The following is a 22692-nucleotide window of genomic DNA, read 5'->3' as shown; positions in this document are numbered from 1 at the left end:
TACAATCAGCTTGCTGAGAATTGGGCATTGGCTAGAGTGTTTTCTTCAACAGAGCAATTTGGGGGGTCACCTCTGGGAGTGTGCTAAGTATTTGTAGTGGCTAGGCTGTGCTGAGCCTCTGAACCCAGCCCAGATCTAGTCACAGCTATCTCTGTCCTTCCTAGATCCTGAAAGAGATGAGTGACGTGGAGCAGGTGCTGTTAAAGAAGACGGCTCCAGCTGCCTCCTCCCTTGGCCTCTCAGAGTCGAAACATGTAGCAACAGAAACCCAAGGAAATAAAGCTCCAGGGAAGAAAAAGAAACGAGCCCTGGCCAGCAATACCAGCTTCTTCTCTGGCTGCTCCCCCATTGAAGAAGAGGCCCACTGAAGATGGATTCATCATCTCTGCCCCAATCTGGCCTGGGAGATGCATTCAGGTTGCGGCCAGAAGTGTTTTTTAATGACTCCTCTTGATTTCGGACTCCTTGCTGTGAAAAAAAGGAACAACATGTTACTGAAAAAGGGTGTCCAGCACACTACTCTCTTCTCCAGAAGGGTGCTGAGCTACCTGCTGAAGAGAGAACCAACTCTCTTCAGAGACCTTTCTGGTGACTCATCAGGAACGAGTCTTCAGTACAATCTAGCTCTTTCCTCCTCGTGAGCAGTTAGGGCTGTCTCCAGATGGGAACGAGGCTGAGGCTGTCTTATCTCAAGGTTGTCTCAGCTTAATGGCAGAGCCTGCTCTGTGTTGGAGGCCTGGCACAGATCCTTCATGCCACCTCCAGAATGGGGTTGGGATCTTTCCTGTCTCTGGATTTCAATGTTTTAACAGCACCCTCAGTTGTCTTTCATGTTGCTCGGAGGTAAATGAAATCTTTTTAAATGTTAATGTTAAGTAAATAAATAAATCTTAGTCCATCTGCTGTTTGGAAAGATTCTTCTGTGCCAGAGGGAGAAATACAATTTCAACCCGTGTTCCTCCACCCCTAGGAATGCTATTAAGGAAGCTGGTGCAAGTGCCCAAACCTCACCGCCTTGTAGCAGCGCTCTTTCCCCAAGGGGTATGTGGAGCGCAAGCCATGTGTCTTCATGTTGCTGTTATCTCAGGAAGTTAGAATAATGCTAGCAAGGCCAGTGACCTGAGCTTCACTGGAGAGCCTGCCTGACCTTCAGATTTCTGGGGAAGATACCATATTTACTAAGCATCTCCATGTGCTTGCCACAATTTTATCCGCTCCTCAAAAAAACATTCAAGGTGAATAGGTCTCATTTTGCACATGAGGAGACAGATACAAAGAAGCTGTCACTTCACTGGTCACAGTTAGTAATAGAGCTATGACTTGAACCCAGATGTGACACCAAAACTTACGTGACCCAAGAACGACAGTGGTGGCCATTAACTAATGCCCCGCAGCCTGACCTGGCATTGCCTGGACGTGGGATGTTACTGCTGCCCAGCCCCCGGACAGCACCCCACTCGCTGCCTGCTTTCTCCTCTAAAAGGGAAGAGGAGGGGCGTGGCTGACTCCTCTTGCTGCATCAGGGCTCTCTATCTTTGCTTAAGGCCCTGGTCCTAGGGCCTTCATATCCATGCATTCTGAATCCCAGCCCCCACCCCCCAAATAAAGCTCCAAAAGTACCCCCAGAATTCAGCACATGAAAGCCAAGACTCCTCCAGAATCCAACAGAGTCCAAGTAGAGGAAACTGAAGGATAACCTGCCTAGAGCGAGGTGACCCTGCAGCCTTTGCTGGCCTCCTGCCAGCAAGCGGCCCTGCTTCTCTTTGCATTTTAATGCCGAGGGAGCAAGGGAGCCTTTGCCATTGCCAACTAGAGCCTCTGGATACAATGGAAAGGCAGAGAAGGAGGGGGGCCAGCTCTTGGCATAAGAGAGCCAGTCATCTCACTGTTTTCAAATCCAGTGCGTTTAGGGGGAGGGGTAAGCTTATTCCCAGAGAAAACATTCTTTCCCACCAACACTTTTGGTAAAAAAGTAAAAAACCAAAAGGTAGAGCGGGAAGGTCAGTCAAAGCCAGCCCCTAGTCCCCAGCCCACCCAGAGCCCGCCCCATGCTTTAGGGCTAAGCTGACTATACAGTCCACCAGCCATCCCTCTCCTGCTTGATGGTGTGGTGACAGTGTCCTTTGTATGTGTTCACCTTCCAAAAGCTGGTGACCCTAACATTATACACTCTTTGAGTGATTCTTGGAAAGAGACTGTAGATGCCTTGGGGTCAAGGCAGCTGGAATGATGCAAATCTCAGCACATCTTAAATGAGCATCTCCTTTCTGGGCTGATGGGTGGAAGAGAAGGGCTGCTAGTGTCACTCAGGCCCCACCAGGTCCCCAGAAACCCCTGGTCCAGAAACAGGGTGAAACAGGAAGTGGCTTGCAACTCTTGAGTTCTCTTCTAGATGCACCACCTTGCAGACGTGGATCCCAAGAGGGAAGGGGAGGCTGATAAATTAAAGCTCTCCTCCCAGGGAGCTTGAGACTGAATGCTAGACTTCCTCACACACATACACACCCTTTTCCAGGGGACTAACTGGGCCCCTGCTCCTTACTGCCAAGTTCCAAAGTTGTGTGGTCACCTCCCCCTAGCTTCCCGCCCACCCGTGCCCTCAGCCCTCGCTTCCCTGAGCCAGGACAAAGCCCCAGCAGTGACTGAGAGGAGAACAGGAGGAGGGACAGAGGGATGGGGAAAGCTGCACAAAGGAATTCCTCACCCCAAGCCCCCTGACCGGCGGCAGCGGCAGCGAGTAAAGAAAAAGATCTGCTCACCCTCCCCCTTCCTGTTCCCATCTTCCCACCGACCCACGGACGGACAGACGGACGGGGCACAGACACCACAGGCCACAGAGCAGCTGCAGACCTTAGGAGAGGACCCACACAACCTCCGATAGGTGGCAACAGTGCCACCTGTTTGACTGGTGGGGCTGAGCCAAGTACTGGAAGAGGGAGGAGGCAGACACCTCGGACAGAAGCTGGGAAGCAGTGCAGAGCACAGAGCGGAGTTGCTGCTGAAAAAAGGTGTGAGGGCTTGGGAAGGCTTGGGGCCACAGGCGGGAGTGGCGGGGAGGAGACCGGCTCCTGCTGGCAGGCATTGGGCCCAGGGATTGAGCAGCACCCCTGGTCAGCATCCCTGACTGGAGTTTTCTGACTGCTCAGCTCCTGGCCCCATCCTACAGCTCCTGGAGGAAAAGGGGACCCTGGAAGGCAGTGACTGGGGTGCAGGGGCAGGACCTGAGGTACGGATGTAGCCCAAGGCAGGCTCCTAGCACTTGCTGGTCCCACCATGGGAAGAGGCAGGGGACCTCCCTTTGGGTGGGCTTTTTCCTTAGAGGGGTGTCAGGGAGGGGAGAGGTTTCCTCCCTCAGACCCTCCCTCAGCTTCAGCCCCCTAACTTCCAGGCTCTTCCCCAACTCTCCTTTCCAAAGGCAAGCAGAGGGTGAGAAGGGCTGTTTCAGGAGCAGCCACATCCTCACTCCTTTCAGGGTCCCGGCCACTGTGCACGCCTAAGACCTCACAGCCTCAGGGGAGCCCAGACCACACACACTTTGGGTGTATCGAGGGGCACTGTTACATATTCCAAGTCACCTAGAAACCCATTTCACTACCAGCCACTAGTGCACACGCACATGCAAATGCTGACACAAACCCCACACCTTCTCATGTAGACTCACAATCACATGCCCAGCCTCGTCTGGGGATCAGTAAGCCAGCTTGGTCTCAGCTTGACCCCAAAGCACAAGGTTCAGGGATCCCCTGCCCTAAGACAACCACACAGCCCCAGGCATACCTTTGCCCTGTATCTGTTGTACTTTCACCAAAGTGACCTCAGAGGGCGGGGCCCCTGAAAGGGGAAAGGCGGCAACTTGGTTCCTGCCTAGGGTGGGGGGATGACTGGGCAGGAAGGGACAGGACTGGGGCAAAAGGGCTTCGATTTTCCAGGTGTGTGCCGGCAGGAAAAAAGTTCCTTCAGGAGGTAAGGAGTGACCCAGGCAACTTGTACTCCTCAAGAATTCTCCATGCTGGTGGTGCCCCCTGCCCTCCGGAAGATGGAAATAGAATCTTTCAGTTCAGAGCTTTGTGATGTCTCCAATCTCTGTATCCACAGCAACTGACCAACTAGCCACTAGCCAGGCCTCCCTGGGTCCCAGGCCAGGGCTGGTGCCTCTGCTTCAGGTTTTTCCTGGTTCCTGTGGTGAAAGCCACACCATGGGGCTGCCTGAAGCTTGGCCAGATTTGCCTCAGCTTGCTAAACCCTGTTTGCCCCACCCCAGGCAGTTTTTCCTGAGTCCCCACCCGAGGCAAGCACTCCATCCCCAGATAGGGATGCTGTTAAAAGGGGAGGAGTTGGACAGGGTGGGTGTGTATCTGCCTAGAGGCTAGACCTCGTGAGTGTCTCACTGAATTTCTAGGTGTGCCGTTTAAAAGAAGACCCCGGAAACTGTCCCCTTTGCTCATCTCCTCCTCCAATCTGGCACTTGGAGCCTGCCCTGTAACCTCCGTTGCTGAGCAGTGGCCCAGGCCTCCGCTCAGGCTGGGATCTGCCTTCTGCCAGGGTCCCTGAGAGCCGAGCGTCCCTCCCCCCAGGCCCTCATCATGGCCGAGTCCCCCGGCTGCTGCTCTGTCTGGGCCCGCTGCTTCCACTGCCTGTACAGCTGCCACTGGAAGCAATGCCCCAGAGATGGGAGGCAAACCGACAAGGTGAAGTATGGATGCGGGGGTGGGTAGGGGCAGAAGTCCAAGGCGGAGACCACTTGGAGGGGAAAAGAAAGCCAGGTGTGCTCAGAGACAGTGGAGGGACAGGGATGGGGAAGGGACTTTCTCTCCCCAGGAGGAAAATCCCTTCAAATATGGAAAGAACTGCCTGCAAAGCACAGCAGCCCCACGCCTTGCAGGAAGCCCCCTTGAGCTGCCATCCCCTGGGGACTCCGAGCCGAAGTGGGGATGTGAGCTGCTGTGAGCTTCTCTCCTGTCCCTCTGCAGTGCGAATGCCTCTGGTTTGGCCTGCTCTTCCTCACCTTCCTCCTCTCCCTGGGCTGGCTGTACGTCGTGCTCATCCTTCTCAATGACCTGCACAACTTCAATGAGTGTGTCACGGACCCCCTTCCTCAGCAGACATGTCCATCTACTCCCCACCCTGGGACCCCTGGGTGCTCAGCCTGGCTTGTCCCCTACCCTGCCTCTTTGAAAACCCTTCCATGAAGTCTCCCCAGACCTTGGAGCCCCTGACCCCATGAAGGGCATTCCTTCACTCCCTTCTAGCCCTGGTCCTGGATCCACCCAGCCCAACTCCCCTCAGGCCACTACTACCACCCTTTCCCCACTCGGACACCTCCCTCTCCCCTCCCACAGATTCCTATTCCAGCACTGGGGGCACTGGATGGACTGGTCCCCGGCATTCCTGCTGGTCATCTCTCTACTGGTCACATACGCATCCCTGCTCTTGGTGGGTGCAGAGACAGCTGGCCTAACCTTAGCCCTCCCTTCCTCGCAGCTCTACGCAGTTGCTCTCATCCTAGCCACTGAGGGCAGGGTAGGAGGGAGGGGTCAGCCTAGGAAACTCACTCAGTGACCCCTCTCGGCACATCATGACTCCCACCACCTCTGCCCCCAGCTCCTGGCCCTGCTCCTGCGGCTCTATGGCCAGCCTCTATGTCTGCACACCATCCACAAGGTAGAGTGGGGATGGGCGTACGCGGGAGAGGGGCGCACTGGACCCGGTGCTCAGCCGGCTCTTCTCTTCCTGGGCACAAGCCCAGGACCCAAAGCCCAGTAAATATATGTTGAATGAAAGGAGGACAGTGGATGAGCCAGGAGAAGGGAATGCTCCTGTTTTCATAGAGTGAGGGGCAGCCTAAGCAGCCCAGGTTGACACAAACGTGTTCCTCGCCTCTGGTTCCCCAGGTGCTGCTGCTCCTCATCATAATTCTTGTGGCTGCTGGCCTTGTGGGGCTGGAGGTCCAATGGCAGGAGGAGTGGCATAGCTTACGTCTGTCACTGCAGGTGAGTGGCTGATATCCAGCTCTTGGGGGGAACCTTCGCCTGCAGCTCCTAGGACGAGAAGGGGAAAGGTTCTAAGGAGAAGAGCCCTCCTTACCAGCTCTTGTCCACAGGCCACAGCCCCATTCCTTCACATTGGAGCAGCTGCTGGCATCACCCTCCTGGCCTGGCCTGTGGCTGATACCTTCTACCATATCCACCAAAGAGGTGCCAACTCTACCCCTACCCTCCAGTCCCCTTAATGCCCACCAGTGCTTCTGCCTCCTGCTGCTCCATTTCCTACACCTGCGCTCTGTTTTCTACCCTGAGGGCCCACCACCGCCCTTTCTCCATGGCCTGTCCCCCACTCCCCACAGGTCCCAAGATCCTGCTGCTGCTCCTATATTTGGGAGCCACCCTGAGCATCTACCTGGCACCCCTATTCATCTCCTCAGCCTGTATCATGGAACCCAAAGACCTACCACACAAGCCTAAGTTGATAGGACACCGAGGGGCCCCCATGGTGAGTGTGGGGCAGAATGCTGGCAGGGTGGGGAAGGTCTGCTTCTCCAGGCTGCTGCGGCCAGGCCTGTGGGTTCCCAGGCTCCCACCCTTCCCTGCTCCCTCACCTTTCCCAGCTGGCCCCCGAGAACACCCTGATGTCCCTGCGGAAGACAGCTGAATGTGGAGCTGTTGTGTTTGAGACCGACGTGATGGTCAGGTGAGGAAAGCTGGGGCCCCTTCTCCCACCCAAATGACACAGCAGGGGAGCTCCAGAAGTGATGACCAGCCCCAGAGCTTGGTCCTCTGACTCCCCTTGTGCCTTCAGCTCCGACGGGATCCCCTTTCTCATGCATGATGAGCGCCTAACCAGGACCACAGATGTAGCCTCTGTGTTCCCAGACCGAGTCAACAGCCACAGCAGCAACTTCTCCTGGGCTGAACTGAAGAGGCTCAATGCTGGGGCCTGGTTCCTTCAGGTGAGGACAGCCTTCTGCAAGGGACAGCCACGTACAGGGGCACTCTGGGCAGAGTTCATTCATTGATAACCATCTGCTGAGCCCTGTGCTGGGCAATAGGTATACAGTCTCTGCCCTCAGATCATTCCTTCCTAGTAAGGCTATCAGAATAGGAAACCTCAGGTGAGAACAAGGTCTGCACTGGGTAGAGAGGAGAGAGAGGTCACTGTTGGGCAGGGGCAGTGTGGGAGAGGATCAGGAGCGGGTTCACAGGAGAGGATGTCTGAGCAGCATATGAAGTGAGGGTAGTTTTTAAGATGGGCAAGGCAGGGAACAAGAATTCTGGTTAGAGGGAAGAAGCTGGGTAAAGCCCAGAAATATGAAGAAGTGTTTTCAGGGAATGAAGAGTGGCTCAGTAGAAATTTTCTGGCAGTTCGGTGGTTAGGACTCAGCACTTTCACTACCTTGGGCTTGGGTTCAATTCCTGGTTGGGGAACTAAGATCCCCCAAGCTGTGTGGTGTGGCCAAAAACAAAAAAAAACAAGACAATGAAAAAGTGGCTCAGTGGAAGTGGGAGATAGAGATGCATGGGAGTCATGGGAGCTGAGGCTGGCTGGGGCCTGGGGGAGCAGAGTCTTGGTCTCTGGTGGGCTTTGAATGCCAGGCCCAGAAGTGTGGACTTCAATCCTGCAGATGATGGAAAATATTTCAAAGGATACTTAATTTGTTTAACTCCCCTTTTCTTGATTACCAAAGTAATACAAGTTCCTTGTTAAAAAAAAAAGTAAAACATCAGAGAAATAACCTAAAATTGAAAAATCTCACGTAATCCAACCCTTCAGCTGGGTATGTATTCTGAGTGATGAAGACATCTGATTGCTTAAGAGTAAGGGATGTCTGAGTTTGAATCATGGCTTAGCCTCTTCCTGGCTGTGTGAGCCTGGGCAACATTCTTTAGGGGCTCTGTTCTTCATTTTCCTCATCTATAAAATGGGAGTAACAACAGTACTTACCTCGTGGGATTGTCAGGAGGACTAAATAAATTAATACACATAAAGCACTTCTAATACTGCCTAGCATGTAGTAAATATTTAATGTGTTGATAGTTCACTTTTTCCATGTGATTAGGAGGCAAGGTCATTTGTTGATTTCAAGGGGAGGAGGGGAGAGTGGCAGAGGTTTGGAATAGCCAGCAGGAGGAATGGGAGAGGGAGCAAATCAAGAGCAAGTAAAAGGATGGCTAAGTGGCACAGAGAACACAAAAAAGGACTACAGGGCCAACAGCCCACGTGATATTCTCTGCCCCCCCAATTCTAGTGGGTGGAGGAGGTGGACAATTGTAGAATTCAATCAGAGTTTAGGATTTGTGGGGCACATGGGGCAGGAAAGGAGTTGAGGGGGTTGTTGAAAAGTAGTTTAAGCTGAGGATGGACCATGGGTAGGGGATGTAAGTGTGGCTAGAAAGGGTCCAATGGACTGGGAGGAAACCAAGGGGTCACGATCCCAGGGGTCTCCATGAGACCAAGAGAAAGTGTAGTGAGAGTGAGGAAGTTAGGAAACCCGGAGGGTAGGAGGTTGGGGTCAGAGTAAGGTGTCAGAGGGTCGAGAAAAGACCACAGTTAGGAAAAAGGAAAAACTCTGACTCAACAGAGGGCCGAAGCTGTTCACCAAGTGGGGGAAACGAGTAAAGATAATGAGGATGGCGGCACAGCCTGGAGGCTTCTTCTGGTCTTGAAATAATTTTCTTCTTCTTATAGAGACAAACTTTCTGGGGGGCTAAGCCGCTGTCAGGCCATGATCGAGAAGATGCTGAGAGTCAAACAGTGCCATCCTTGGAAGAGATACTGAAGGAAGCTGAAGGCCTCAACCTTTCTATCATATTTGACCTGCGCCGCCCCCCAAGAAACCACACATATCATGACAGTTTTGTGAACCAGACACTGGAGACTGTGCTGAGTTCAGGAGTGCCCCAAGCCATGGTGATGTTGTCAGGACCCCAAGTGCCCCCTCTTGCCCCTCTCCCCTGCCTTCCCTAGACCATGACAATAATGTTGAGGCATCCCCCCTCCCCAGAGTCCTGCCCCAGCTCAGGTACCCCATCTGTGGTCATACACCTTTACCCCTGCTGCCACCCCCAGAATCCCCAGGCCTTCTCCAGCTTCATGCCCACCTACCCTGAACCACAGGTCCTCTGGCTGCCGGATGAAGATCGGGCTTATGTCCAAGAAAGGGCCCCCCAAATGCGCCAGATATACGGACATCTGGAAGGCCATGGCACTGAGAGACCCCAGTTTCTCAACCTCCCCTATCAAGACCTGCCACTGTTGGATATCAAGTGAGTGCCAGAGGAAAGGAGCCGAGGGGGTCATGTGAGGCTTAATGGTGTAGAAGATCCAAGGCTAGGAGGGCAAAGGCCATTCATTCATTTGCTCATACAACACATACTTATTGAACACCTACTATGTGTCAGGCTCTATTTATTGCAGGTTTGGGGCATGGGAGAGACAGATAATAAACCACTGCACAAAACATATGCATGTTGGATAGTGATAAGTGACATGAAGACAAAAATGTAGGAATGGGGTAGAGACTGGAAAAGAGGGGAGAAGGTCACAGTAGAAAGAGTGGTGAAAGAGGTGGTGTCTGGGCTGAGACCTGACAAGTCACAAGGAGGTGACAATGGGAAGAGCTGCAGAACAGCAGCCTCATGAGCAAGGGGAAGGTGAGATTGGAGAGGTTGGCAGGGGCCAAACTGGGTAGGACTTTGTAGGCCACCAGGATTTTAGCTTTCATTCTACACCAGAGAGAGGGTGGATCCAGGAGAGAGAGGCAAGAAAGTCCCACATGTGAGTGGATGCAACCAGAAAACATAATAGACTTCAAAACCTGTAGTCACCAAGCTCTCTTATAATATACTTGTGGTTAGATAGGGAAAAAATGTGGACTGAATGATAGCCCAGTTATCATATTAAGTATTTCAAGGATCTTTCCCCAAGTTGTCACCATGGGAGGAGATAGGATATCAGGTTAAGACTCCCCTTAGTCTTGTCCTGATCAACATTGACTGCTGATCATGTTTCCAGAAGGCATGAATTGGTAATGAAAAAGGTGAGGGGGAAATGGAGGCCCCAGAAGGTCTAAGCACTCTAAGGTGACAGGTCAAATGTACCAAGATGAAATGCAATGGAGATACATGTAAAGACCCATGCTCAAGGTCCAGAGGAAGCTCAATTGCACAAAAATAAGAGAGGGAGACACTGGCATCAGCAGGAACATGTGTGAAAAAGACCAGGACTTTGATTGTACACTGTGCATAACAAATGAGCCAAAGTCATGTGACATTGCCAAAAACTAGCCTGACCCTGGGTTGCCGTCACATGGACATAGCGCCCAGAAGGCAGGAGGAGTTTTGCTCTCCTCTAAGCTAGTCCCAGCCCACGCAGGCTATCACATTCAGATGCAGGCTCCATACTTCAAAAGGAACATTGGTAAATGGGAGTAAGATCAGATTAGAGAGGTTGGTATGGTGAAAGGAATGATAACCCAGGTCCCTGATTGAAGCAACTGGGGTGGTTGAGCCTGGAGAAAAGAAGACTCAGGGGTATGTGGTCACACTGTCCCTCAGACATCTTAAGGGATGGCATGGGACAAAGAGGAGAGACACATTTGTGTGACCCCAGACAGCAAAACTAGGACCCATGGGTGAAATCCACTGGGAGACAGGGCAGGTAGGGGCCCGCTATCCAAAGGCAGAAGTGATGGCTCTGGAGCAGGGACACTGTGGATTCAGATACGGAGAGGGGCTGTTTCCCTCCTGTGCCTGGAGCCTCAAGATTCTGAATGTTCCCTATTTCTTCCCCGCCTGCACAGGGCACTGCACCATCATAACGTCTCGGTGAACCTATTTGTAGTGAACAAGCCCTGGCTCTTCTCCCTACTCTGGTGTGCAGGGGTGGATTCAGTCACCACCAACGACTGCCAGCTGCTGCAGCAGATGCGTTACCCTGTCTGGCTTATTGTAAGAGCTCAGGGACTGACACCCCTCCTCCTCTTTTCCTATCCCTGCTTCTCCTTAACCCTGTTCCCCTCTTCCTTACTTATTTCCCCCCATACACCCCCTGGATCTGTATATGGGTGACTCTGGCCACTGACAGGGACCTTTCTCTTGTCTCACAGCCCGCTCGAACCTACCTGATAATATGGATCATTACCAATTGTGTCTCCATCCTGCTGCTTTTGTGGACTTTCCTCCTACAATGGTGAGTCCTTTGTGCCTCAGCTTTCTGGGTCTTCATTCTCCCTAGGGTCCTGGTGATGGGGCATATTCAGACTCATTGATGCTGCCTAGGGCTTGGGGTTTGGTCTGTTTGGACCCTTGGAGATTCTTAAACCCTTCCTTTATATGTCTAATTGGCTCGAACCTGGGAAAGTCAGTTTGGGGGAACTCAGGGTCAAAAGGTTGTGCTTGATGCTGGCTGAACTTACAATGTGAAGCTTTTCTCCCCATAGGAGGTGTGCTAAGGAGAGACAGAGAACCGGTAAGAGCTCTTTCCCCCTCACCTCATTTTTCTCCTCCTCTAGTCTTCCCCTTGCTCACTCCCTGTGTGTCCCCTCTTAACTCTCCAGGGCTAGAAACAGCAGTGCTGCTGACCAGGATCAACAATTTCATCACGGAGTGAATGCCCTGTCTTAGGCCCCCACCAGCCAAAATCAGAGGCCTGTTTGCATTGGCCAACAGCAAGGAAGAGAGGGTGGCTGAGGTGGAATGTTGCTGGGGTTGGCATGGGGTGAATTTTGCCAGCAGGAGGTGTTCCCCTTGGGATTTTGACCTGAGGTGGTCAGAAAGACACTGAGTCACAAGAAGTTTCTCCCCAAACGAAACTTAACAGAGGAAGAGACAAGGAGATTGCCAAGAGAATGTTTCAGATCTCTGCGCAGGTGTTCTTGTGTACCAGGCACAGGGTATCAGGGATGGGACAGCTCAGAACTGTGACTGAAGGAGATGACAAAATAGCCTTTCCTAGAGAACTGTAAGATGATGGAGACATCGACCTGGCCCCATTCACTGTCTCTCTTGACATATGCGATTTATATGATTTCCTGCCTAGAGACAGAGCCCATCTCCTGCTAAAGAGCCCATCTAGCCATGTAATTCTGTGCCTGCAAGTGGCTTTTTCTTGTGCACGGTCTTCTTCAAGACACACTGGTTCTTGACCCTTGTCCATTAATCTGTTATTCAACGAATTTAATGCCCATTTGGCACAGTCTAATCTTCTCGGGGCTGGCGCTGGGAGGAGGATGCACCTTGCATCTCGAGTTGTATGTGACATGACATTGAGGGGTCATCATGAGGAGAATCGTGGGTTGGCGGTGGCAAGTGGACCACCTGGGGCGATGAAGGGCTGCAAATGGTCAGCAGGAGCGCTAACGCCACAGGGGACATTCCCGGTGGCCCAAGCGCGCTGTGCAGTCTTGCGCTGGAGCTCCACCTTGTGGTCACCTGCCCCAAAAGGAGGGCCGCGCCCGTCGTCACCTGTGAAGTATTAGCTGGATGCCACCTGTTTCTCGTGCCCGTTGGGAACCTGTGTTCTTGACTCCAGACCCCAAGGGCATGATCCGATTTCCACATGTTCTTGCTTCTCTGGGTTGCGCGCAGGGTCTGGTTGCCCGACCCACGAGGAGCAAGTTCCCCGGTGTGTTTGCTGCTCGTGAGTCCCTGGACTAAACAATTTACATGACCGGCGCCGAGCTGGCCTACGATTATGTGACTGATAGAAGTGGGGGAGGGGCTACGGAAAACACAAGGACCGGAGGGGGCTCTGGCTGCCTCTTTAGTCCCCCACCGCACCCACATTCGCCCCGGTTCATTTCTCCACACGAAGGGAACTCGAACTAAGGGTCTTGACTAGGTCAGGAGGTTCAGTTCTCAATTATTCCTCTCCCTGGGACCAGGGGTGGCACTGGCATCTGGGGACAAGACCCTCCTTGGCTGCAGGGCAGGCAGCCCTGAGAACTACAATTCCCAGGATGGCCCTGGCCACTTCCGTTCTCGGGGTGGGCCGACCGAAGTGAGTTTGAATTTGTGTTCCCGCCCCCTCCTCCTCCCGGACCCTGCGCTTTCCCTTCTCGCCGCCCCGCCCCCGCCAGGCACACGCGTACGCAGGCCGCCGTCCACGCCAACACACCTGTCCTGCAGCTGGCGCAATGGGCGGGGGCACCGGCGTGCAACCGACTGGGAGGCCGGAGGAGCCCCAGTAGCCCGCGCCGCGGCAGCTGCCTAATCCCAGTCTTCTCGGGGGTCCACGCCGCCTGGGACCTCCTCTTCCACACACTACCTTTTCAAGCTGCAATTCCAGAGTTTGCCCCGTTCCGGATCCCGCCCCTCAGACTGACTGCCAGCCTCAGCTCTGGGGCTCCCAGGTACCGGCGCCCAGGTACCGCCGGGCTCTCACCTCTCAGCTCGGACCTCCCTCTCCCCTCCCCATCCCTACTTTGCTGTCCCCTCCCAGACGCCCAGACACCCAGCCCCGCAGCCTCTTCCTCCCCTCCCCTCCCGACTAGACCCTGACCGCCTCCAGAGTCTCCAAACCCCTCAGCCTCCACTTCTCAGCTCCCAGTCTCAGCTGCAGTCCTCTAACCTCAGGATCTAGACTCCGGGCCCCGCAGGAATGCCCCTAGCTCTTGCCCCAAGCCTCTAGCCTTGAGTACTCAGCCCTGTGCCTGACACCGCCCATCCTTCCTCTCTTCCCAGCAGGATTAGACTCTTAACTTCTATAGGGTCCTGGACTGGAGACTGAGTCTGACAAAAACTTGAGGGTGGAGGGCCAAGGGGAGCTGCTCATTGGGGTTCCAATGCAGTTGCTCTCGTTATTTTTAGCTGCTGACTCACAGATTCTGGCACTAGGGTTTGGGGCTAGCAGACTGGGCTAGGGGGCTATTAATAGAGCTGAGGCACAGCCCCGACCCAGTTCAGTTTAGAAGCAGGGGGAGTAAGGAGCCTTCCCTTGGATCCTCTGGAATTGTTGTGGACTAGGGTAGTGGCCCTCTTGATGAAAGTGAAAGAGGAGAGTGAAAAAGTTGGCTTAAAGCTCAACATTCAGAAAACTAAGATCATGGCATCTGGTCCCATCACCTCATGGGAAATAGATGGGGAGACAGTGGAAACAGTGTCAGACTTTATTTTTTGGGGCTCCAAAATCACTGCAGATGGTGACTGCAGCCATAAAATTAAAAGACGCTTACTCCTTGGAAGGAAAGTTATGACCAACCTAGATAGCATATTAAAAAGCAGAGACATTACTTTGCCAACAAAGGTCCTTCTGGTCAAGGCTATGGTTTTTCCAGTGGTCATGTATGGATGTGAGAGTTGGACTGTGAAGAAAGCTGAGCGCCAAAGAATAGATGCTTTTGAAGTGTGGTGTTGGAGAAGACTCTTGAGAGTCTCCTGGACTGCGAGGAGATCCAACCAGTCCATCCTAAAGGAGATCAGTCTTGGGTGTTCATTGGAAGGACTGATGCTGAAGCTGAAACTCCAATACTTTGGCCACCTGATGCGAAGAACTGACTCATTGGAAAAGACCCTGATGCTGGGAGGGATTGGGGGCAGGAGGAGAAGGGGACGACAGAGGATGAGATGGCTGGATGGCATCACCGACTCAATGGGCATGAGTCTGAGTAAACTCCAGGAGTTTGTGATGGACAGGGAGGCCTGGCGTGCTGCAGTTCATGGGGTCGCAAAGAGTTGGACACGACTGAGCGACTGAACTGAACTGAGGGTAGTGGCTGGACTAGGACCTCTCTGGTTGCCAGTACCTCAGCCTGGTATCTCTACCTTGGAACTCTTGAGGGAAAGCCCCTGACAAAACTCAGGGCACAGCTCCCCCCTAAGTTTGCCATGGCTTGGGGCTCTGCCACAATGAAGCTCCTGCTGCACTGAGTGAAGAGATGACTTCCAAGTGCAGGGATTATTGTGCCCACAGCTTTGGCCTGCTTGGACCTACTCCTGGGCCAGAATGCTAGGTTACTAGGAGGAATAGCTGTGGATTTCTGGTTCCCAAAGGCCGTCATGATGATGGGATACTACAGCATGGTCCTAACAGACAGAGCACAGAGCTGACAGGATTTGCTAGCTCCAAACCAGACACAGGACTAGCAAGCTGTCAAATTCTGTGTTACCATTCTCCTGTTCTTTTTGTTTCTTTCCCTCTCGTTGTGCTATATGCCTCATCACAGGTGTCAACATATTTCAGGCTCTCTCTCTACTCCATAGAGAAATCTAATTGAGGAAAGCCACTAAGAAACTCCTATAGGACCTTTTTATCTTAATGGGTGGAAGTAGGATTTTCCTAATCCATTCATTGGGGGTGGTGGAGAAATCTTGATACTTTAGTGAACTAATCATCAAAATTATTCCATCCCATGCCCAATGTGCTAGAATTCCCGTCCACCAAGAATGCACACCCATAACAATGTCCCTCACTCGCAAAGCAGAAACTTCCCAGTTTCAGCAAACCTGATCTCTGGCTCCTAGGTGAAAAGCCCCAAGGGCTTTGGGGCAAGAGTGGTTATTTCTTCACACAAAAAGACTGGGGTCACCCAAGGAAGCTGTGCTTTTGAGAATGAGCCCAGATTGTCATACCCTCATCCTGTCAATTTGCTGAGGGCGTTGGAGAGACCGTGGATGGAAGTCAGAAATAGTCACTCTCCTCCCAAATCCTGTATCAGGTTCCTCGGTGGCCGCAGTCTCATTGTCAGTTCAGTTCAGTTGCTCAGTCGTGTCCGACTCCATGACCCATGGACTGCAGCATGCTAGGCCTCTCTGTCCATCACCAACTCCCAGGGTTTACTCAGACTCATGTCCATTGACTCAGTGATGCCATCCAACCATCTCATCCTCTGTCATCCCCTTCTCCTCCCGCCTTCAATCTTTCCCAGTATCAGGGTCTTTTCAAATGAGTCAGTTCTTCGCATCAGGTGGCCAAAGTATTGAGGTTTCAGCTTCAGCATCAGTCCTTCCAATGAATATTCAGGAATGATTTCATTTAGGATGGACTGGTTGGATCTCCATGCAGTCCAAGGGACTCTCAAGAATCTTCTCCAACACCACACTTCAGAAGCATCGATTCTTTGGCGCTCAGCTTTCTTTACAGTCCAACTCTCACATCCATACATCACTACTGGAAAAACCATAGCTTTGACTAGACGGACCTTTGTTGGCAAAGTAATGTCTCTGCTTTCTAATATGCTGTCTAGGTCGATCATAACTTTTCTTCCAAGGAGCAAGCGTCTTTTAATTTCATGGCTGCGGTCACCATCTGCAGTGATTTTGGAGCCCCCCAAAATAAAGTCTCTCACTGTTTCCACTGTTTACCCATATATTTGCCATGAAGTGATGGGAACAGATGCCATGATCTTAGTTTTCTGAATGTTGAGTTTTAAGCCAACTCTTTCACTCTCCTCTTTCACCTTCATCAGGCAGCCTAGCTGCCTAACAATCTCAATCGCCTGCAGGGGCAGGGGTTGTTTTCCACCTGTAGGGGGCGCCTGTCTCCCTGAGGTCTCAGGCTGGAGGTCTAGCAGTTGGGAGGGGGTTCCAAGTGTCAAAGCATCTCAGGGTTGATGACCTCTTCCCAGGGTTGCCAATCATGTCCAGTCTGAGCATCAGGGAGCCTGTTAGAGTGGGGAGAAGCTCACTATGAATGTAAATGGATTTTACTCATATTCATTAAAATGAAAATGTGAAGGGGGGCAGTCAGTGGAGATCAGGCATGAGGAAGGGAGTTTAACCCTCTCCATTCACTCCAGGCTTAGCAGTTTTTCTCCTGAGCTACTTTTTGGATGTAAGAAAAGAGTCTAGCACTCTGTAGTATTGACAAACTGCTGAGTATATAAAAGACTTTATTGTCCTGAGTTACCAGAGTAGCCTAGACTTGGTCATGAATAATAATTAACCCTAATCCACTGTGTACTAGGTAAAGTGCTCAATGTTTTACATTTAATCCCCACAAAACCCCTATGATTATTTCCATTTCACAGATAAACTGAAGCTCAAGAGGTAAAGTAATTGCCAGTCACACAACTAGTGACTGGATTAGGTATGATTGAGCAACCACTGTGTGCCAGGGGCTAAGAAATACAGAAAACCAAACAAATACAGAGGTAGGATATTCCATAAAACAACTGAGTTGTACTTTTCTCTGCCTAATGAACACCTAGTCACCCTTCAGGACCAAACTAAAAATGTCATCTCTTATGACACTTTTCATAAGCCCCTCGTCACCCACAAATAGAGTTGATAACTTGCTTTCTTATATACCCTCTGAAATAGCACTTTTTGAAGTTACTGTAATGACCTTCTTCTGTATTTCCTTTTCTCCAGCTTAGAGCACCCCGGTGACAAGGCCTGTTTACTATTTATCACCACTGGGATATCCGATAGACATCTCAAACTCAAATGTCTAAATCTGGACACCTGATCTTTTTCCCCCAAATGACCTCTTCCTTAAAGTGGTACTCATCTCAGTCAATGACAATTTCACCTTTACAGTTGCTCTGGCCAAAAAATCTTGTAACACCTCATATTCAATCTGTCAGCAAATCCTGTTGACTTACTCCTCGAAATACATACAGAATCCAATCACTTCTTATCACCTCCAATGCTACATCGTGGTCCTAACCACCATCACCTTTCATTTGAATCACTGTAATAAACCTCCTGACTGGTCTCACTGATTCACCTTTGTCTCCTGTCACCCATTCTCAGAAGCCAGAGTGATATTGCTAAACACAAGTCAGATCATGTCAGTTCTCTGCACAAAACTCTCCAATGGCTCCCCATCTCAGAATAAAGCCAAAGTCCTTCAATGTCCTACAGACTGTATACAATCTGGTCTCCTTCGAAATCTCTGATCTTATCTGCTAGTACATCCACCCCTCCCACTCTGCTCCAGCTACTTGGTTCTCCTTGCTGTTCCTTGAACAAGCCAGATGCATTCCTTATCCAGGACCTTTGCATTGACTGTTTCCTTGCTAGGTATACACTTCTGCATGACTTTCTTCCTCACCTCCCTCAAATCTTTGTTCAAATATCATTTTCAGTGATGTCTACATTGAAGAACCTATTTAAGATTGCCTCTAGTATGGCAAAACCCACTGCAATGTTGTGAAGTAATTAGCCTCCAACTAATAAAAATAAATGAAAAAAAAAAAGATTGCCTCTATTCTAATGTCCAGTTTACAGCAATACAGGGTATAGAGGAACAAGATAAATGACACCATGAGGAAAAAAAAAACAAGCAAATCCAGAAATAGGATATTCTACAAGACAACTAACTTGTACTTTTCAAAAAGCCAATGTCATTAATTTAAAAAAAGATGGGGAAAAAAAAAAAAAAGATGGGGGGACTTCCCTGGTGATACAGTGGCTAAGACTTCTACCTCCCAATGCAGGGGGCCTGGGTTTGATCCCTGCTCAAGAAACTATATCCCACATGCCAGAACTAAAGAAGAGTTTGCATGCTGCAACTAAAAAAAGATGCCACATGTCTCAACTGAGACCCAGTGCAGCCAAAATAAATAAATAAATAAATACTTTTTTAAAAAAAGGATGGGAGACTTCTAGTTCTGGACTCAGCTGGAGTAGACATACTTCTCCCTATTTCTCCCAATAAGGACAGCTAAAACTCTGCATGTGATATGTAAAAACAAACATAGGAAGACTCTAAAAGGGGGAGAAAAGGGCAGTTTTGACTAAGTGAGCTCCCTGGGTTTTCTTGTTGCCTTGTATCCCAGACTGTAGGCTGGAGAAGCCAGCCTGGAAGTGCCAGTAGGCACAGACCAAAAAAAGCCTCAGTAAAAGCCTGCTCTCTCTAGCCCAAAGACTAGCAAATGGGCAGCTTAGTTGGACAACACAAAACTCTTAGACAATAACCACTCTCCTGCAACCAGACATTACAGAAAAACAAAAACAAAAAACTGCAGCTCCACCCACTCCAGCCAGCAAAGACCCAAGTGGAAACCAAGACTTTCCCTCTTGCCAGGCTCCCCAGGCTCCCTGGGGTGGTGTCTAAGTAGGGAGTCTGGACTTCCATCCCCACAGGTTACCCAGCATGGCATCAGAGTATCAGAGGAAGGCCTAGTGGAGAGTCAAGACTTTCGCTGCTGCCCTGCTCCTCCTCCCCTCCCCACCCCAGTCCTCTATCATCTTCACCCCCACCTGCACCCCCACCCGTGGTGAGTGGAAGCCACCTGGGAGCAGGAAGGAGGCCCTTCAACCCTTCCCCAGCCAAGGAGGTGTCAGTGGAGGCCCTGTGGGGAGCTGGAACTCCCACACTTGCCCAGCAGTAAAGAACCCCCCCCTCTTTGGGTATCAACCAATGTTAAGCAGGGAACAACTTGAACTTCTACCCCTTCCTGGCAGTAGCCAGGCAATGGCCCCTTCCACTGATGGCAACAGTGTCAGAAAATGCCTATCCAAAACAAAAGATTTAAGTAGGATCTAGAGTCTGATAACATAATATCCAAAAATGTCTACGATGCATTGGAAATTCACTCATCATACCAGGAACCAGGAGATCCTCACCATGAATAAGAACTAATCAACAGATGCCAACACCAAGATGACAGAGAGTTTTCAATGATCTGAGAATGAGTATAAAGGAGCCAACATTAGGGAAAAAAATGCTTCAATGAGCAATTACAAATAGGTTGGAAACAAATGAAAAAGATGGAAAGTCTTAGCAGAGAAACAGATATGATGGAGTATCAGATAGAAATTTTAGAATGGAAGAATACAATAACCAAACCAAAAAACTGAGAATATGGGCTCATCAGCAGGATGGAGAAGACAAGAAAAAAAAATCAATGAACTGGAAGATAGAACATTAGAAATTACCAGATCTGAATAACAGTGGGAAAATAGTCTTAAAAAAAACAATGATCAGAGCCTCAGAGACATGTGGAACTATAACAAAAGACCTAACACTCATGTTATCAGGGAGTCCCAGAAGAAGAAAAAGAGAGTGGGGCCAAAGAAGTCCTCAAGAAACGATGGCTGAAAATCCCCCCAATCTGGCAAGACATAAACCTACAGATTCAAGAAGCTGAACAAATCTCAAACAGGATTAAGAAATCCATGTCAAGACATATTATAATCAAACTTTTAAAAACCAGACCAAGAGAAAATCTTGAAAGCAGTAAGACAGAAACACCACTTTATCAACAGGGGGAAAACAATTCAAGAATCAGTGATTTCTCACCAGAAACCATGGTGACCAGAGGAAGTGGCACAACATATTTCAAGTGTTAAAAGAACTGCCAAGCCTGAATGCTATATTTAGTGAAAATATCCTTCAGAAATGAGGGAGAAATCAAGATATCCTTAGAAAAAGGAAAGCTACGAGAACTTGACACCAGCAGACTCACCCTAAAAGTGGTTAAAGACAGTGCACAAAAGAGAAAGGAAATGATAAAAGAAGAACTCTTGGAACATCGGGAAGGAAGAAAGAATAGAATGAATAAAAACATAAGTACAACAGATTTTCCTTCTTCTCTTGAATTGTCTAAATAATGTCTGATGGTTGAAGCAATAGGTATAGTATCATCTGATGTGGAGCTCAATATATGTAGAGGAAATATTAAAGATAACCATAGTATAAATGAGACAGGGTAAAGAGACCTAAATAGAGTTAAGGTTTTTTTACACTTTCCTCTATCTTTTAAACTGATGACACCAATAGGTCTTTGTGGTGACAAAATAGTTTTGTATCTTGATTGCAATGGTTGTTATAGGAATCTCTACATGTGGTAAAATGGTATAGAACTATACACACATTGTACCAATGTCAATTTCCTGGTTTTGATATTGTACTATAATTAGGTAAGATGCAATTATTGAGTAAAACTGGGTTAAGGGTACACAGGCCCTCTCTGTACTATTTATGCAGTTTCCTTGTAAATCTATAATTATTGCAAAATAAAAATTTTTTCTGTTAATATTGGGGCTGTTCTAGTGGCTAAAGACACAAATGCAATGTGACAGCCGTGATTAGATTCTGATGTTAAAAAACATAAAAGACAAGTTTGGAGAAACTTGAATAGAGACTGGAAATTGTTGTTGTTTAGCCACTAAGTCATGTCCAACTCTTTGAGACCCCATGGACTGTAGCATGCCAGAGACTGGGCATTAAACGATATGCAATAATTGTAATTTTCTTACATGTCATATTCGTATTACTGGAGAATGTCTTTATCCCCACACAATGAATGCCAAAATATTTAGGGGAGGTGTGTAATGAAATCTGTAACTTACATTTGAATGATTCAGAAAAAATTGTAGATCGATTGATAGAGCAAATATAACAAAACATTGCCAGTTGTTGGCTCTATGAGGAAGATATATAGAAGTTCATTGTACTATTCTTTCAGCATTTCGGTATGTTTGTAAATTTTCATTTTTAAAAAAGCTAAAGAGGATATGTGAAGGATGTATATGTGATAAAGCAAGTATAGTAAAATGTTAAGCAAATCTAGGTGGCAATTGGCTGATCCCTGTAAAATTCTTTCAGTTTTTGAGTATGTTTGAAAATTTTCCTTTTAAAATATAGAGGTAAAAAACTTGAAGAAAAGATGATCACAACCTCATATCCTTCCCTAGTACTCCCAATCCCTCTTTTTCTGCTTTTTCTTTTTTCCCACAGCACTTATCACCATATACAGTAGTATATACTTCACTTATTTATTGTACTAATTTTTGTCTGTGTCCTATCACTAGAATGTAAACTCCCCAAGGGCAAGGATTTATTGCGTGTTTTTTTTCCCCCTGTTTGCTGCTATGTCCTTAAATCCTAGAACAGTGTCTGGCACATAGCACATGCTCAGAGAATATTTGTTGAATTAGGAATAAATTTCTGTAGCCCTAGGGCCTAGATCAAGGCCTTGCACAGAGTAGGTGTGCAACAAATGTTCATTGATCTGAGATCTGCAGAAGTTAGAATAGACCTGTTGTACTTGAGCAGTTCTGAGTGTGGACTTGAGTCAAATGGCTCGGATTCCGTCACTTCCACCTGTGTAACCTAGCTGCATTAACATCTCTGAGCCTCAATTTCTCATTGGTATAAGTCAGATAATAATAGTAGCACTTTGGTAGGGGTTTTGTTTGCATGTAAAGCACTTAGGACTTTGTAAAGACTCAATAACTGGTAGCTAATGACAAAACAAGAACAGCAAAATGACACGTTTTCCCAGCATGTCATCCTTCTTCCATCCACCAACAGGCTGAGCCAAGAGCGGTTAAGAAGATGTCCTTGGACAAGTATTCCCAACTTCTTCTCTAGACCCCCAGATTTCTTTCATTTTAGACCTCTTCTTACCTTTCCTCCTGCCCTGGACTTTCTTTACTCTCTTGGCATCTTGAAGTGCTTTCCTCCATGATAACCATGCAGGACTGGAGTGGAGGAGACAGGAATCTGTGCACCAGGGATAAAAGCTTAGAGCTTTCCTCTCCTCTTGTTCTAGGTGTGAGTCCCTCATTGGTGATAGAAGCAGGTCAAGTGTTAGGTTGCAGTCATTTCAGGGCCTAGAGACTGAGAGAACAATAGTCCCGAGGAAGAGGCACTGACAAGAGAATAGCCTCCTGAGCTGTCCTCTTCCTTGGTCCCGTTAGGAGAGAGCACCTCCCTCCCTCTGTTCTAACGTCCCTTGGATCGCTTCTGCCGCCTCAAGTCTTTACTTCTGGTGGCCCCAGCTCAGAGCAAGGCCGGGGACCCATT

At 49.3% G+C, this 22692-nt stretch overlaps 2 protein-coding genes across 7 annotated transcripts in view; both read left to right on the top strand.

Annotated features, from left to right (window-relative positions):
* Window positions 1-898, top strand: part of KIF4A (kinesin family member 4A) — a 143224-nt gene extending 142326 nt beyond the window's left edge. For all 4 annotated transcript variants that reach the window (XM_043458802.1, XM_043458803.1, XM_043458805.1 and 1 more), the window contains exon 31: window positions 165-898. In XM_043458802.1, coding sequence (XP_043314737.1) covers window positions 165-368 — 204 coding nt within the window. In that variant the 3' untranslated portion in view covers window positions 369-898. The remainder of the gene's footprint in view (window positions 1-164) is intronic.
* Window positions 899-2625: 1727 nt separating this feature from the next.
* Window positions 2626-12139, top strand: GDPD2 (glycerophosphodiester phosphodiesterase domain containing 2). Of its 3 annotated transcripts, XM_043458636.1 has the most exons (18): window positions 2626-3008; window positions 3147-3226; window positions 3930-3963; window positions 4400-4688; window positions 4971-5074; window positions 5340-5433; window positions 5602-5661; window positions 5892-5990; window positions 6101-6194; window positions 6344-6489; window positions 6605-6687; window positions 6796-6946; window positions 8683-8904; window positions 9112-9260; window positions 10796-10943; window positions 11102-11184; window positions 11435-11463; window positions 11552-12139. In XM_043458636.1, the coding sequence occupies exons 4-18, from the start codon at window positions 4584-4586 to the stop codon at window positions 11602-11604; spliced, it is 1620 nt and encodes a 539-aa protein (XP_043314571.1). In that variant the 5' UTR covers window positions 2626-3008; window positions 3147-3226; window positions 3930-3963; window positions 4400-4583; the 3' UTR covers window positions 11605-12139. The 3 variants fall into 3 exon arrangements, with proteins under 3 accessions (XP_043314571.1, XP_043314570.1, XP_043314572.1); XM_043458635.1 differs by lacking the exon at window positions 3147-3226; XM_043458637.1 differs by lacking the exons at window positions 3147-3226; window positions 3930-3963.
* Window positions 12140-22692: the final 10553 nt, after the last annotated feature.

This window comes from Cervus canadensis, chromosome X (assembly GCF_019320065.1).
Source record: "Cervus canadensis isolate Bull #8, Minnesota chromosome X, ASM1932006v1, whole genome shotgun sequence".
NCBI classification, from domain to species: Eukaryota; Metazoa; Chordata; class Mammalia; order Artiodactyla; family Cervidae; genus Cervus; species Cervus canadensis.
This window is presented reverse-complemented; position numbering and strand designations above follow the sequence as displayed.

Bases quoted from the DNA above. Each gene is read 5' to 3' on its own strand.
- GDPD2 (XM_043458637.1), top strand. From the start codon at position 4,584: ATGGCCGAGTCCCCCGGCTGCTGCTCTGTCTGGGCCCGCTGCTTCCAC. The intron at 5,991-6,100 runs GTGAGTGGCTGA...TCTTGTCCACAG, and splicing joins GCTTACGTCTGTCACTGCAG to GCCACAGCCCCATTCCTTCA. The intron at 11,185-11,434 runs GTGAGTCCTTTG...TTCTCCCCATAG, and splicing joins TGGACTTTCCTCCTACAATG to GAGGTGTGCTAAGGAGAGAC.